At 41.4% G+C, this 13,538-nt stretch overlaps 1 protein-coding gene across 1 annotated transcript in view; it reads left to right on the top strand.

Moving 5' to 3' along the window:
- The window catches only part of BFSP1 (beaded filament structural protein 1), a 250,109-nt gene that overhangs the window by 97,973 nt on the left and 138,598 nt on the right, over window positions 1–13,538 (top strand). The window contains exon 3 of the mRNA XM_085609363.1: window positions 13,160–13,255. Coding sequence (XP_085465489.1) covers window positions 13,160–13,255 — 96 coding nt within the window. The remainder of the gene's footprint in view (window positions 1–13,159; window positions 13,256–13,538) is intronic.

Raw genomic sequence — 13,538 nt, 5'->3', positions numbered from 1 at the left:
CTGTTTGAAGTGTTGTGCAAATACTTTATACATTGTCTTCAAGTTAAGCCTGACTGCACTGTGCCGAGCTACCAGATGGTGAGCACAGGTTCATTTAGGGTTTGTTAGTGCCTTAACCTGGCTAGGATTGTGGTTGCTGCCTGTCCAGGGCTCACACCCCAGCAACCAGAAACCCAATTTCCAACACCTCTGAACACCAGAAATGCATTATTCTCAAGGAAACAAATATAGAAATAGAGTGGGATCCAGTTCCGCTGATGTATGATGTTATTCTCTATGGAAAAGCAGGTGAATGGAATTGCTGGGACTTGCTTCACACGGATTCACAGTCTCAGGAAACTGTAACCATTGCTTAATGTCCCAGCTAGATCCTTGATTTCTAGAGGTGTCATATTAAGTAGGCTGGACTATTGTAACACCCTTCTTTTAGGAGCTCCCGGTTCCCTATTAAAGAAACTGGAACTCATTCAGATAGTCACAGCAAAATTAACACTAACAGACCCCAATACTCCTCTGCCTCAGATGCTCTTACAGATCTCCATTGGTTCACATTTATACAGAGGATTATATTTAAATCACTCTGCATTGTTTTTAAGGCACTACAGAATAAAGGACCAAAACCAGACTAAGAAAATATATCCCTGACAGATCCCTCCAATCAGCTATTTGTAACGATGTTCAAGAACACAGATTCAACAAAGTCCGACAAGGAGGACGTGCCTTTTCGGTAAAAGCAGCTCTTTTATGGAAGAAACTACCAGTCTCATTAAGATCTCAAACTGACCTGTTGAAGTTTAGAAAATCTTTGAAAACCCGGCTCTTCCCCCACTAAAAAGCAGGCTAAACTTCCGTTTAAGACTTATCCTTTTTCCCCCTTTTTTTATTCTTTTACTGAGTGGTCTAGCTAGCAGCAGGATACCATTTTGGTCACAGTGCGCTCTACAAATATACCATACAATACAATAAATTCTCTTTGGCTTCTATCCATTACATGCATTTGTGGTACTCTTGGAAATAGATAGGATGTATTAGCACTCCATTTGCTGCCCATGAGCAGGAACTTCTCCCAGGACACTATCAAACATATTTTAAGAAACAAAAATACAGAAGTAAGAGTTGGGATCCAAGCATCCTGTCACAAGCGGTGTCTCTATCTGACTTATACCCACCATCTACATGGCAGCTTCATGGTATGTAGATGGGTGTGTTAGCCTAGATATGGCCTCATTAGGAGGCTTGTAGTGCTCCTTAGACACAAAGGCTAAGGGGCTCATTTACAAGCCCCTTGCGCCACCGGTGCTTCACTTTTTAATATGGGAAAAAGTGATGCACCAGCCACCCATGGGGCTTGTAAATATGCCCCTAAGTTGCTATCAAGTAGCAAAATAGAAACTGATTACAGAGCCTGACTAATGACATTTATCTCTCTGGCTTCATCATCTGTATTTGAACTACCCTGGGGCAAAGGAATGAAAGTATTACCCCCAATCGGTCAACCATAGATCTATGAAATACCCCCGTTTTTGTCAAGCAAAATTAATATAAGCAGAGTGTGTAGCTCAGCATGCTGATACAAGCTATGCCTCTCTCTGGCCAATCCCATCATCTGCATTTTAGCTCTCCTGTGCAATAGAACAGTCACTTCCATCCTTCAGCCTAGGGGAACTAAAACCCACAAAGAAAAATATCAGTTACAACTGGGGAATTAATAGGACAATCTACTTGGCCAAGTGACTGACTTTTGAAGAACCTCACCTGGGTTTCCCAAACCAACCTATACAAAATTATACCAGATCCCGAAGAAGGGCCAAAAACATCATATATATGTTAAGAATTTTGCGTTTACAGTTTGCCATTGAGATTAGACCCGGGAGTAATTTAAATTAGGTCTGTGTAATTCCTGTAATATCAGGAATTTTGCGTATATGCTTGTTTCTCGAAATTCACCAAATTACTCCATTAGGCTACTTTGAGTAAATATGCACCTTATGCAGTTTGTGGTAACAATTTACCAAAAACACACATGAATAACAAAGCAAGAGCAACTGTTGCTTGCAGTGTTTTTTAAACGTGTCCTTATGCAGAAAGTTGAGGCAAGGACACATTTTGCATTAAAATATAGTACAGAATGAAAGATTCACATTTTACGTAATTATGTCTAATTTCTAGGCCTGGGCAAAAATTTCGTTCCGTTCGCGGAAATTGCGATATTTTGACATTTTTGCGTTCCGCGGAGAGCGCGAAGATGTCAAAAATTCCGGTTTCCGCAGCTTGGCGATAATTTGTTTCTTGCTCGCGCTGTAAAATGATACATTCTCGCGCGCGCGCGATCGCCTTACCTGATTCCCTGCGTTCGCCGACAAGTTTTCTTGATCCGGTCGCGTTCTCCATGAGATGTTGTATTGTTTTTAGCCATTTGCGCTGTCTCGCGACAGTTCGCGCCCGCAGTGACGTCATGCGTCGCGCGATCACGTCTTTCTTCTCGCGATCATGCACCGCGAGAACAACTCAAAACAAGATGGCCGCGCCCGCAAGCAGCCACATGGGTAAGTTGGCGACCCGCAACCATGCAGAAAATCGCGCGAACATGCCGGAAAAAACCTTCCGCATCTTCGCGATATTTCTGCTTGTTTGCGATAATTTTAAACATTCTCGCGATAATTTGCGAAGGTTAATTCCGCAAATTCCGCCCACCCCTACTAATTTCACTTAATTTTGCTATAATTGCGTAAAAGCAAGTTACCAAAATTAAACACACCCCTAAATTTGAGAATGACAGGTGGTATGTATAGATTTTTTGTGCCAGAGTTTATTTGGCACCCAGAAAATCTACTAAACTGCACATTTTGAGAAAGTCGAGATTTTGGAAAATCAAAGAGTTTTGACTTTTGATCCCTGTACAAGCTCTCTTTCAACTCAGTTCAGTAAAAATTCCAATTATTGAGGAAAGCACCATTCCCACACATTTACAAAGCTATAAATATTATAATTCACGGCCACTAGCAAATGTGGTATCATTCTACATTTATACAATCATTTCATATTCACAACATTGTGATTTGAGTACTAACTAGTGTAAGATTGTTACTGGGACGCGCACTGGGAACGTAAGTCTATTGCTAAAAGGTTGCTTTTCCTGGTACTTATTACTTGTTAATTCGACTGATATTGTGAATATTTGTGTGCACTGCCGGTTTTCCCGGTTGATGTGGAGTGAGGCGCGGTTACATTCTCTTTCGGGCTAGAGGCCAGGTGTTTCACGTGCTGCTGGTCACCTGACCTAGTGTTTATCTTCATACCAGAAGCTTCGTGTAGCGGATGCGCACTGGGAACGTAAGCCTATTGCTAAAAGGCTGCTTTCCCTGGTACCTATTACTTTTGAATTCGACTGATATTGTGAATATTTGTGTGCACTGCCTTAATGTTTTTAATGTTTTTAATATCTACTAAGTGAAACGCTATCTTTTTCGCTTACCTCTCCACCTCTGACGCCTCATTTTCACTCCACATCCTCCCCGTTCCACCACGGGTTTTCCCGGTTGATGTGGAGGGAGGCGCGGTTACATTCTCTTCCGGGCTAGAGGCGAGGGGAGGCAGGGTGTTTCACATGCTGCTGGTCACCTGACCTAGTGTTTATCTTCATGCCAGAAGCTTCGCGCAGCGGACGCGCGCAGCAGGCGCACCGGCGACGCGCCAAAGGCGCGCCAAAGGCAAGCCCATCTGCATCCGTCCGTGCCCGACCGGGCCAGGGGCCATAAACCCTGGTCCTAATTCCCTTAGAAAACTTACGTTCACTTCAGAGAAACTCTTAGCTCTCCGCCCTAAAATTACACCTGACTGTAGCCGGTCCTTGGCTACTAATTGTGCTAAATATATCTGCCCGGTTGCAATTTCTCCTTCGCCAACCCCCAGTCAAGTCTACATATATCATCAGGAAATAGGACAAACACTCGCGCGACTTCTCCCCCTGCTAAATTTTTTACATTTCTCAGTGTAAATTGCCGTTCACTCCCCAAACACAAACTGGACATTTTTGACCTCCTTCATGACGTAAAACCTGATACTCTATTTCTCACGGAAACCTGGCTCCATGAGAGCTCGGGTCCTGATGTCGCAGCAGCTTTACCACCTAATTACGTTGTCATTAGGAAAGACCGAACTACGTCCTCTGGCGGCGGCATTGCCATTATTTACAACAACAATTTTCAATGCAAATTTGGCACAGTGGATATCCCATATTGTGAAGCCGCCCTATTAAAGTTAACACTAAACCCCAATTTCACTTTCTCTGGCTTCTTATTTATCGCCCTCCTGGCCCTCCTAATCCCTGGGCGACATCCCTACCGGACCACCTTACCCCTTTGATTATGAATTCAAACAACTTTTCGCTGCTTGGCGATTTTAATTTACATCTGGACATTCTCTCTAACCCCACGTGTAGCAACTTTATTTCAGATCTTGCTGCTATGAACATCTACCTATGTATTTCGGGACCCACACACAAAGCAGGCCACCTTCTAGACCCCATTTTCTCCAGCCTTCCTGGTCTTCACTGCGCTCCTGCACAGCCCATCTATTGGTCTGACCACTTTTTATCTAGATTTAATATCTCGATTCCTCTTATCTCTACTTCCCTGTTTCACTCCCTAAAGACATCTAAAAGAGACTGGAAAAAACTTGACCTGAACGCTCTCAACCACGACTTATGTTCGAACACTCCTTTATGTGACTCTGATGTGGACTTATTTTCCAAAAATGTACACAGTTGGCTCTCAACTGCTATCGATTCCTGCCTTCCCCAACACAGAAAAAATTTACTAACCACCGCCCCCCGGCCCCTTGGTTTAATGACACTCTAAAAACTGAAAAAACTAGATGCAAATCACTGGAACGCAAATGGAGGAGAGACTATGCACCCGAACTAAAAATGGCATATATAAAGTCAAAAAACTCTACCATAACCTCTGCAAATCTACTAAGGCTCTCTTCGTCTCTAATTCTATCACTTCTGCTGCTAATTGTTCCAAGGCACTTTTTAGCCTAGTTAAAAAGTTTGCTGGATCTGAGACCCTAGCAATTCCTCCACCCTTGAACAATTGCCAGTGTGAAGACCTTGCTCACTTCTTTAAACAAAAAATAGAGAAGATTCATCTTGATATCGCTAACACACATTTAAATAGTCTCCATTTTAGCAGCCCCTTGACGACAATACCCTCAACCACCACTTAGAAGGCTCTTCTCCCTGGCATGGATGATCAGTCTCTTGTTGAACTTTCTGCTGTGCATGTCACCACGGCCCCCCTTCTTGATACCTGGCCACTTCTCAACATGGATTCTTTAACTCTCATTTTAAACAAAGTAAAGTTTGGCTCTCCTAACGACCCTCTACCTCCCTCCATACTCAAACAACTGGATTTCCCCCATATGCATGTCATCTTGAATGTTTTAAATTCCTCTCTTCGTGAGTCTGTAGTTCCAGCTCATTGGAAACATGCTGTGGTGACCCCTCTTTTGAAAAAGCCTGCTGCCGACCCCACCACTCTCTCCAAATACCATCCAATTTCCCTCCTGCCAGTCTTCTCCAAGATTCTGGAGAGCCATGTACACTCCCATTTCTCCCAGTTTGTTGAACTGAATACAATTCTTCATCCTTCCCAATCCGGGTTTAGGTCCAATTTCTCCACAGAAACCACCCTGCTAGGAGTCACAGAGAAGCTTTGTCACCTTCTTGACAGTGGAGAGACCATGGCGCTTATACTGCTCGACCTCAGCGCACCGTTCGACACTATCTAGCACCCCACACTTATCAAAACTTTGAGATCCTTGGGCGTCTGCGGTTCAGCCCTGGATTGGATTATCTCCTTTTTGAACGATCGTACTTTTCAGATCTTTTCAGCCACTAACAGCTCCAATACTCATTCTTCCCCTCATGGGGTACCCCAGGGCTCCATACTCAGTCCTCTGCTCTTCAATCTTTATGTCAGGCCTTTAGCAGATATTGCTGAACAAGCTGGCCTGACTCTCTTCTCCTATGCAGACGACTCTCAGATCATCTTTTCTCTCTCTCCTACGGACCCCAACTCAACATCTGGCTTACAATTGGGCCTTAGGAGTATCGCTTCGTGGATGAACCAACACCATCTGAACCTTAATACTGATAAAACCGAGGTCTTAATCCTGGGAAAGGATAAGGACCTCTGGGGCCCACGTCATTGGCCTGCCGAGATGGGTGCCCTCCCACGGCCTTCTAGCCATGTTCAGAATTTGGGCGTCTACATTGATGACTCTCTGTCTTGGAATCACCAAGCCGTCAGGGTCTCGGCCACATGTTTTACCATCTTGAGATGGCTGCGAAAAATCATTTGGATGTTACCTACAGCCACTCAAAAAACAGTGGTCCATGCCCTTATAACCTCAAGATTGGACTACAGTAATGTCCTTCTGTTAGGAGCCAACAAGGCCGTGACCCGTAAACTGCAGTTAGTACAGAACTCTGCAGTTAGACTACTTTGCAGAGTGGAGAACCGCATAAAGTTCAAAGCCTTGAGCTTTATGTTCAAGATAAAATGGGGTTCAGCACCACCCTACCTGCATTCTCTTGTTAGCCCCTATATCCCCACACACCATCTCCGATCTTCATCTCTTGAGAAATTTACGGTTCCACGTTTCAAACTCGCCAGGATGGGTGATAAGTCTTTTTCTTATCTCGGCCCCACCCTCTGGAACACTCTCCCTCCTGTTATCCGCAAAGAAACCAACTACACTTGCTTCCGTAGATCCATAAAGACCTGGCTGTTTAGCCAGTAATTCCTTTCTGCTTTCTACTATTCCGTACTCAGTCCTCCAGGCGCCGGGAAACCCTTTTTGGGTAGCTGTTGCGCCCTACAAATTCAACTATAAAATAAAATAAAAATAAGAAATTGAATTATTATTTGAAGTGGGCAACTGGTCCTCAAGGAATAATCAAACCATCTTGCCAAGGTGAACTCAAAGTCACTAAATTAACCTGAGCTCATCCTCATGGTGCTATGGCAAAGAGCAGATAGGTTTGACTTAAGGTAATGTGTAAAGTATGTTTTCGGTACCAAAACAGTAATGAAGTCAAACCTCCAAGCAAAAACCCCGAAACTGAATCAGAAAAATAAAGTACAATTTAAAAAACAAAATGACAAGAAAAGCAATAAAAATCCATAAAAGGGAAAAGGAGACATTCATTTTTTAATTTGAAGTTGAAATAACACCAACAAGCATAAAGTGCCAGTGGTCAATGGTCACAGTAGATCAGGACATGAGGCAATTTAAGACCGACTGTGATGGAGCCCTTTCAGATACAACAAGTGGATTGGTCCAGCTGAAAAGTATGGCAGTCCAAGTAAAAGAAAAATTTGAAGTGATAATTCCAAAAGGATTTTGTCTTTTTTTTTTGGGTTGAAAACCCATTCCGCATAGGTTGAAGCTGAAATTTGTTCTGGGTGCCGTGTTTGATGCCGTCTCCCATCCTGTGCTTCCCCAAAGGTTAGAAGAAAGTATTCTGATGGAGTACCTTGGGGTGCCACATTTATGCTTGGCACTAGTTAATGGGTGAGGATGACACCTAGCCACTGTGTAACCAATTGGGTACAAGTCCCTAGGGGTAACACTACCCAAATTGTCAGTAGTTCGTATTTGCCTTACTGCACACAGGCCCAACATGCATGTGTCAGGGCATTTTCAAGATATCAAACATTCTTGGCCACACTAAACTTCAGCTTTAAGGGGAGTGCACTATTGTAATCACACATGTACTCCACCAACAAACACTAAAAACAGGTTTGAAGGACATCCAGATCCACAAAAAATTAGGAGACAGAAGTATGGTAGGACAAAAGCACTCAGGCAGGAGATACAGAAGAATTGTTCTGGGATCCTCTTTTCTCCCTTTCATGTAGGCCCTGAGCCTTTCATGTGCTCAAAGAGGCATCCCAAGTAGGAATATAAATGTGGTATTAAGAGGATGCCCCACTCTGAGGATTCTGCAGAGCCCAGAGGGTCCATCCCTTACTAATCAGGCCAACTTTTTTCTGTAGCTCCTACGAGGAATTTTACAACGTGTTCACCCCTCAATCAAGACTGGGGAGGGGTTGGGAGTTGGCAGAGGCTAATGCTAGTTATTCTTCTGAAAGCTCAATCAGGAAAAGGGTAACGCTCTAAAAGTTACTATTCCTTAATATTTAATAAATCCCTAACTTCCCCATTAGAGAGGATTAAAAAAAAAATTGAAAATGGTAGTTTAAATCTTTTCTAACAGGTCCAATTCTCAAGTTAGCAGTATTCATATTTTAGTCTGTGCTCTGGTTAACTACATAGGACAAATAGGCCTTCCACAGTGTAAATGGCATTTTGGGCCATGCCACTGTAGAAACATGATAACATTCATTTTCTACATGTCCCACTTTTAAATACCATACATGCTGCCTTGTGGGCTACGAGGTCTACATAGGGGTGACTTACTAATATTTAAAAGGAAGGTTTTTATGTGTCAAAAATAGTTATTTTCACAGGTCGCACTGCAGGTTTAACACTGCAGCAGTCAGGCTACAGATGGTATGCCTATAGCCATGTTTGCACCGCCACTGAGCGGATGTCACAGTAGGTACTGCGGTTCACTAGGGGCATTTGTCTTCAATACCCTGGGTGCACTTTTTACATCAACATTTAACCACGTTTAAAGTTGAGCACAGGCAGTTTACTCCTGGTCAGCTGTGCTAATGTCCACAGAGTTCTAAAGCCAGCAAAAATCTGAGAGTATGCGATGCAAAAGGTGGCCATTTATACAGTTACCACCAGGCTCTAGGTTTGGCAGTGCGAGTGGCAGTGGCAAACTATGACAAACAGCTTGAAAACAAAAGTTCTCATAAAGAGCACTTACAGATGCAGTCATTGAAGGAATATGTAAAATTTGCTAGTAAAGGTTTAATCACTGGAGCTGGTTGTGTTCACCCCAAATTGGCTAAGCAGTGTTTTATCATTTGCAGTCTGGGCCAGAAACACATCCAAATTGTCAGACTACCTACAGAGTTCAACCAAAGATGTGCTGCACTTGGTGTGACCAGCAGATGAGCCTTTGCGCAACAACAGAAGGAAGACTCAATGCATCATCACATTGTTTCTCTACTGAGATGTACCTATCCTTCCTTGCAGTATGCTGCCACAATCTGTCAAAAAAAAGATTGCATAAAATCATACTGCATAGCATGTTCCCTTTCCACCTTAGCCTACTGTTCTCCACTAACACACCTATCGCCCCATAACTCCCTTAGAAATCAACTTTTGTCAATGTGGTATTGTGTGCTCAGCCAACATTGCATTTTACCAATTTCCCCTCAATTTTCACTGGAGAAGGCAGCAGTATTTGGATCCCTGGTCAACCAGCACCCAGGGATGCATATTAATAGTGTGCATTTCTCTCCCAATGTTTGAAGTCAATGCAGTGTTTTTAATGTGATCTTCATATTGCCATAGGTTTGGCCCTTTTTTGTCTTTCCCCAAATGTAAAGCTGTAGTTTTAATGAGAAATGTTTGGGACTACTGGGTGGTAATGCTTCGATTTCAGAATTGTGAGAAAGTTCTGTTTCTTTATAATACAGCATTGACCTTTTGAAGAAATCTTGGTTAAGAAAAAGTAGCTAGAAAAATGAACCACTCTTTCAGGGCTCTCTTTTTTAGGTATGCCTGGGGTTGGTAGGTTTTGCTGAGTGACCAGTTTAGCATCTATCTACATCTCAAAAAATAATGTTTGCCAAGGGAAATTAGATTCCCTTTTTACATGGTCATTTTTTGGACCCAAACATAGATGTTGTGTACTAATTGAATTTCTCTATATTTTTGGTTTTCTTTTGGCTTTCTTTTGTATGTAGATGTGCACAGAAAGTGTACAAAAACTAATTTTACAAAACCTCCCTCAGAATCACCTTGTATTATTATTGATCACAAATTTGGATTGGCATGAATGACTGCAATCCTTAAATTAGACTACATTTTAAAGAATGCATAACTTTCCTTTGTGCCCAAAATGTTAATCATTACAGTGTTCATTATTAAATTATCTCTGGTTGTTGCACAATGAAAAAATCATTGTAAGCAAAAAAAAAGAGAAAATGCTGAGTTGTTGAACAAACTACAATCACTTCATACCTCTGTGGCCAGAAACGGATGTTGGATGTAATGGGTTATTGCTTTCATAGATGAGCATTCAGTGCAAAACGTTGCAACGATTAGTATATGTAAGAAATGTGGTTGTTAGTTGAAGGGGGTGCTAGCCTTTCTCAAACAACACCACAATCTTTATCAGGATGATTCACAAAGTAACTAAATTAACCTCTGCTCAACCCTCTAGTAGCTTGGCACAAACAAATTCATGCTTAACTTGTGGGCAATGTTCAAAATATTTATGCAGCACTTAAACAGTAATAAAGTGAAAACACAGCCCAAAAAAATCAGACACTAACATTTTATAATTTTTTTTATTTTCCATTCATTTGACACCAAAATGACAGAAATCTACCAAGTAGTGCGAGACCAGGGCAAAGTTAAAATGTATGGCTGATTGCGATGGAGCGCGGTTCGCATATAATAAGTGGATTGGGCCCAGCCCCTGCTTACCTTCAGACTTTGAAGGGTTTTTGTAGAAAAAAGTCTGAGAAGGTAAAGTTCAGCAGGGCAAGGTAGCCAGTAGTGTCCAAAGAGGTATCCGAGGAGGAGGTATTGTTGCTGGGGAGCTGCTGGACGATGTTGTGAAGATTTCTTTGTTCAGACTTAGCCTCTTTTTTCAAAAGTAAAAAACCTTCAATGGGACAAATCTGTAGTCTGTGGCCCACAAGGGTTTCACAGGGCCAGATACCCCTTCTGGACAGGGTTTGCTGCTGCAAGAAGGACGCAGTGGTAGTCACCACAATACCAGGTCAATGCACCTGCAGCAGATTACAGATGGTGTCGGAATTTCCTTCCTGCCTGCCCTGGTCTCAGGCTGTGTGGCCTGAGTCAGCTTCTTTAAATTGTAAGTGAGGCTGTGCACATCTCCACCCCTCCCATCTTGTTAGTATGCTTATCCTGTCAACACCCAGTCCTCATTTTGTGTGACTGTCTTGGAGAAATATGCAAAGGCCCAAAACTGCCAACTACACCCAGTCATATGACTCAGGAAAAATGCTCCAGGCACCAAATGGCTAGTATTAAAAAATGCAGACTTTCTACAAATGGCATTTTCAGAATTGTGACTTAAAATCTGACTTTTAAATTAAAATTTCTTAGACACCAAACATGACATTTCCGCCTGCTCCCATACATACGTTATCACTTATTAAATATGATAAGGCAACCCATTGTTATCATGTGGGAAAGAATTTGTGCAATTTTCACTACCAGGGTATGCATTCTTAAACGTGCATGTCCAAAGTTTTTAATACAATGCACACTGCCCTATGGGCTGTATAGGACATACATTAGGGGTGACTTATCTGTATTAAAAGGGGAACTTTAGGCCTGGCAAGGCGTTAATTTTGCTAGGCGAAATTGCCAGTTTAAAACTGCAAACAGACTGCAATGGCAGGCCTGAGACTTGTTTTAAAAGGCTACTTAAGTGGGTGTCACAATAATTTCTGCAGGCTCACCAGTAGTATTTAATTTACAGGCCCTAGGTACATGTTGTATGATTTTATTAGGGACATAAAAGTAAATTAAATGTGCCAATCAGGTGTAGGCCACTTTTACCATGTTATAAGGAGTGAACCCAAGCACCATAACACTGGTTACTAGTGGTAAAGTACACAGAGTCCTAGAAGCCAAAAAAACAATTTCAGAAAACAAGGGGGTTAAGGCAAAAAGGTTGGTGGTGACCCTGCAGTGATGGCCAAGTCAACACTATCTTTGGAAAAATCTTGAACAATATATACAAATGACCACTTTCTAAATTCTATATCATATTTAGATCTGAAAAATATATAGCTTCCATGGTTTATCCATCAGTTTCATGCCAGTTTCTGCCACAAAATGAAAGTTGGCCCAAATGAAGTTGTTGATTGCCTTTTGAAATATCATAGCCAGTCATGGGGATTGTGAAAGGGAATGTTTGAAAAGTTTGGAATTAGTTTTGATAAATTTAGTCATGAGATGTATATACATTGCACAACTGTGAACAATTTCGGCTTCAAACAACAGAGAATTATTTGAATATTAACTACAATAATAATAAAAGGATTATTTTTATAAGAAAAGTATAAATCAAGGATCAATCTGTGAAGCACTGCAGTAGCACCACATTATAGTTCAGCTGTGAGACTAATTTTTGTACTACAAATAGCATGGTGATTGATGCAATTTAGTAATCTAGAACAGTGGGTTTTACGGATGGCATGTACAGAAAATATACTGATTTATGTGACTTCATATTGAACTAAGGTTATGCAAACCAGGAACTTGAGTCGAACACTTTTAGTTACTCTGATTGTCTGATTGGATGTCATCACAGGGATGGTAGCCTTTTTTGTCAGCAGACCCTTCTATCCAAGTTCACATTTATATAGAGTAAAAATGCAGCCAGTTTTCCTTACAAGAAATGGGGTTAAAGGTTTATTTTAAAAAAAAGTTAAAAGTTGGCAGGAGTCTTCTGTACTACTGCCTACTTCCTAACAAACTTTCTTTTAATTCATAAAGGGTAAGGGGCCCCATTGAGCCCACTCCAACTCAGGAGTCAGCAAATTTTAATTGTTATGGTCGCAAAATATTGATGCACCTCCTAAATAAACACTATTTGGAAGGAATGTCTACAACAAGGTTCATCCAGCTTGCTCTTCCTTTGGGAGTCACATGCCCATTGTAGGAGTTTGTAATAATTTAGTGACTCGTTGCAAATCCATTATAGTAGTTGGTAATAATTTACTAACTCCGAAATGGGGGTTGGATATATATCAAAAAACACGTTTCTACATTCCCAAACAATCAGAATCCTTGCTTGTGACAGAAAAACATTTTGTATCTAAGTGCCTATGTAGCATTTTGATTGCAGTGTTTTCAGTGCTTGTTTGTTAACTGTGCTAGAGAAAATACAGTAAAGAACTGTTTTAACACTATTGAACTTCTGACCAGCAGCTGAAAATGACCAAGATATTTTTCTGTGTTCCAGGAAGCAGACGAAGCACTTTTATGTAATTTGGAACTTCAAATTGAATCTCAGTTCTTGCAAGATGATATTAATGCAACAAAGGACAGGTATAAAAAGGTAATTTTGCTTTTCCGTACATCCTCTTTCAAACATTTACTGCGTATTGTGCAATGTTTTAATACATTGTCTCTAGGTTTTTCTACTATCTGTTGTTGCCTTGTTTGATGTACACTGTTTTAATAAATTATATTCCTGCTCCATTCTGCTATCCATTGTTGCCCTGTTTATTTTATACTATTGTTACATTTAATCTTATTTCTGTTCACTCAGATGTTTTTCTTTTTTTGGCCCACCACCCGCTCATTTGTCCTGCCTTGCTACCATTTTTTTGCCTCCTGAC

The sequence above is a fragment of the Triturus cristatus genome, chromosome 6 (assembly GCF_964204655.1).
Source record: "Triturus cristatus chromosome 6, aTriCri1.1, whole genome shotgun sequence".
Taxonomy (NCBI): domain Eukaryota; kingdom Metazoa; phylum Chordata; class Amphibia; order Caudata; family Salamandridae; genus Triturus; species Triturus cristatus.
This window is presented reverse-complemented; position numbering and strand designations above follow the sequence as displayed.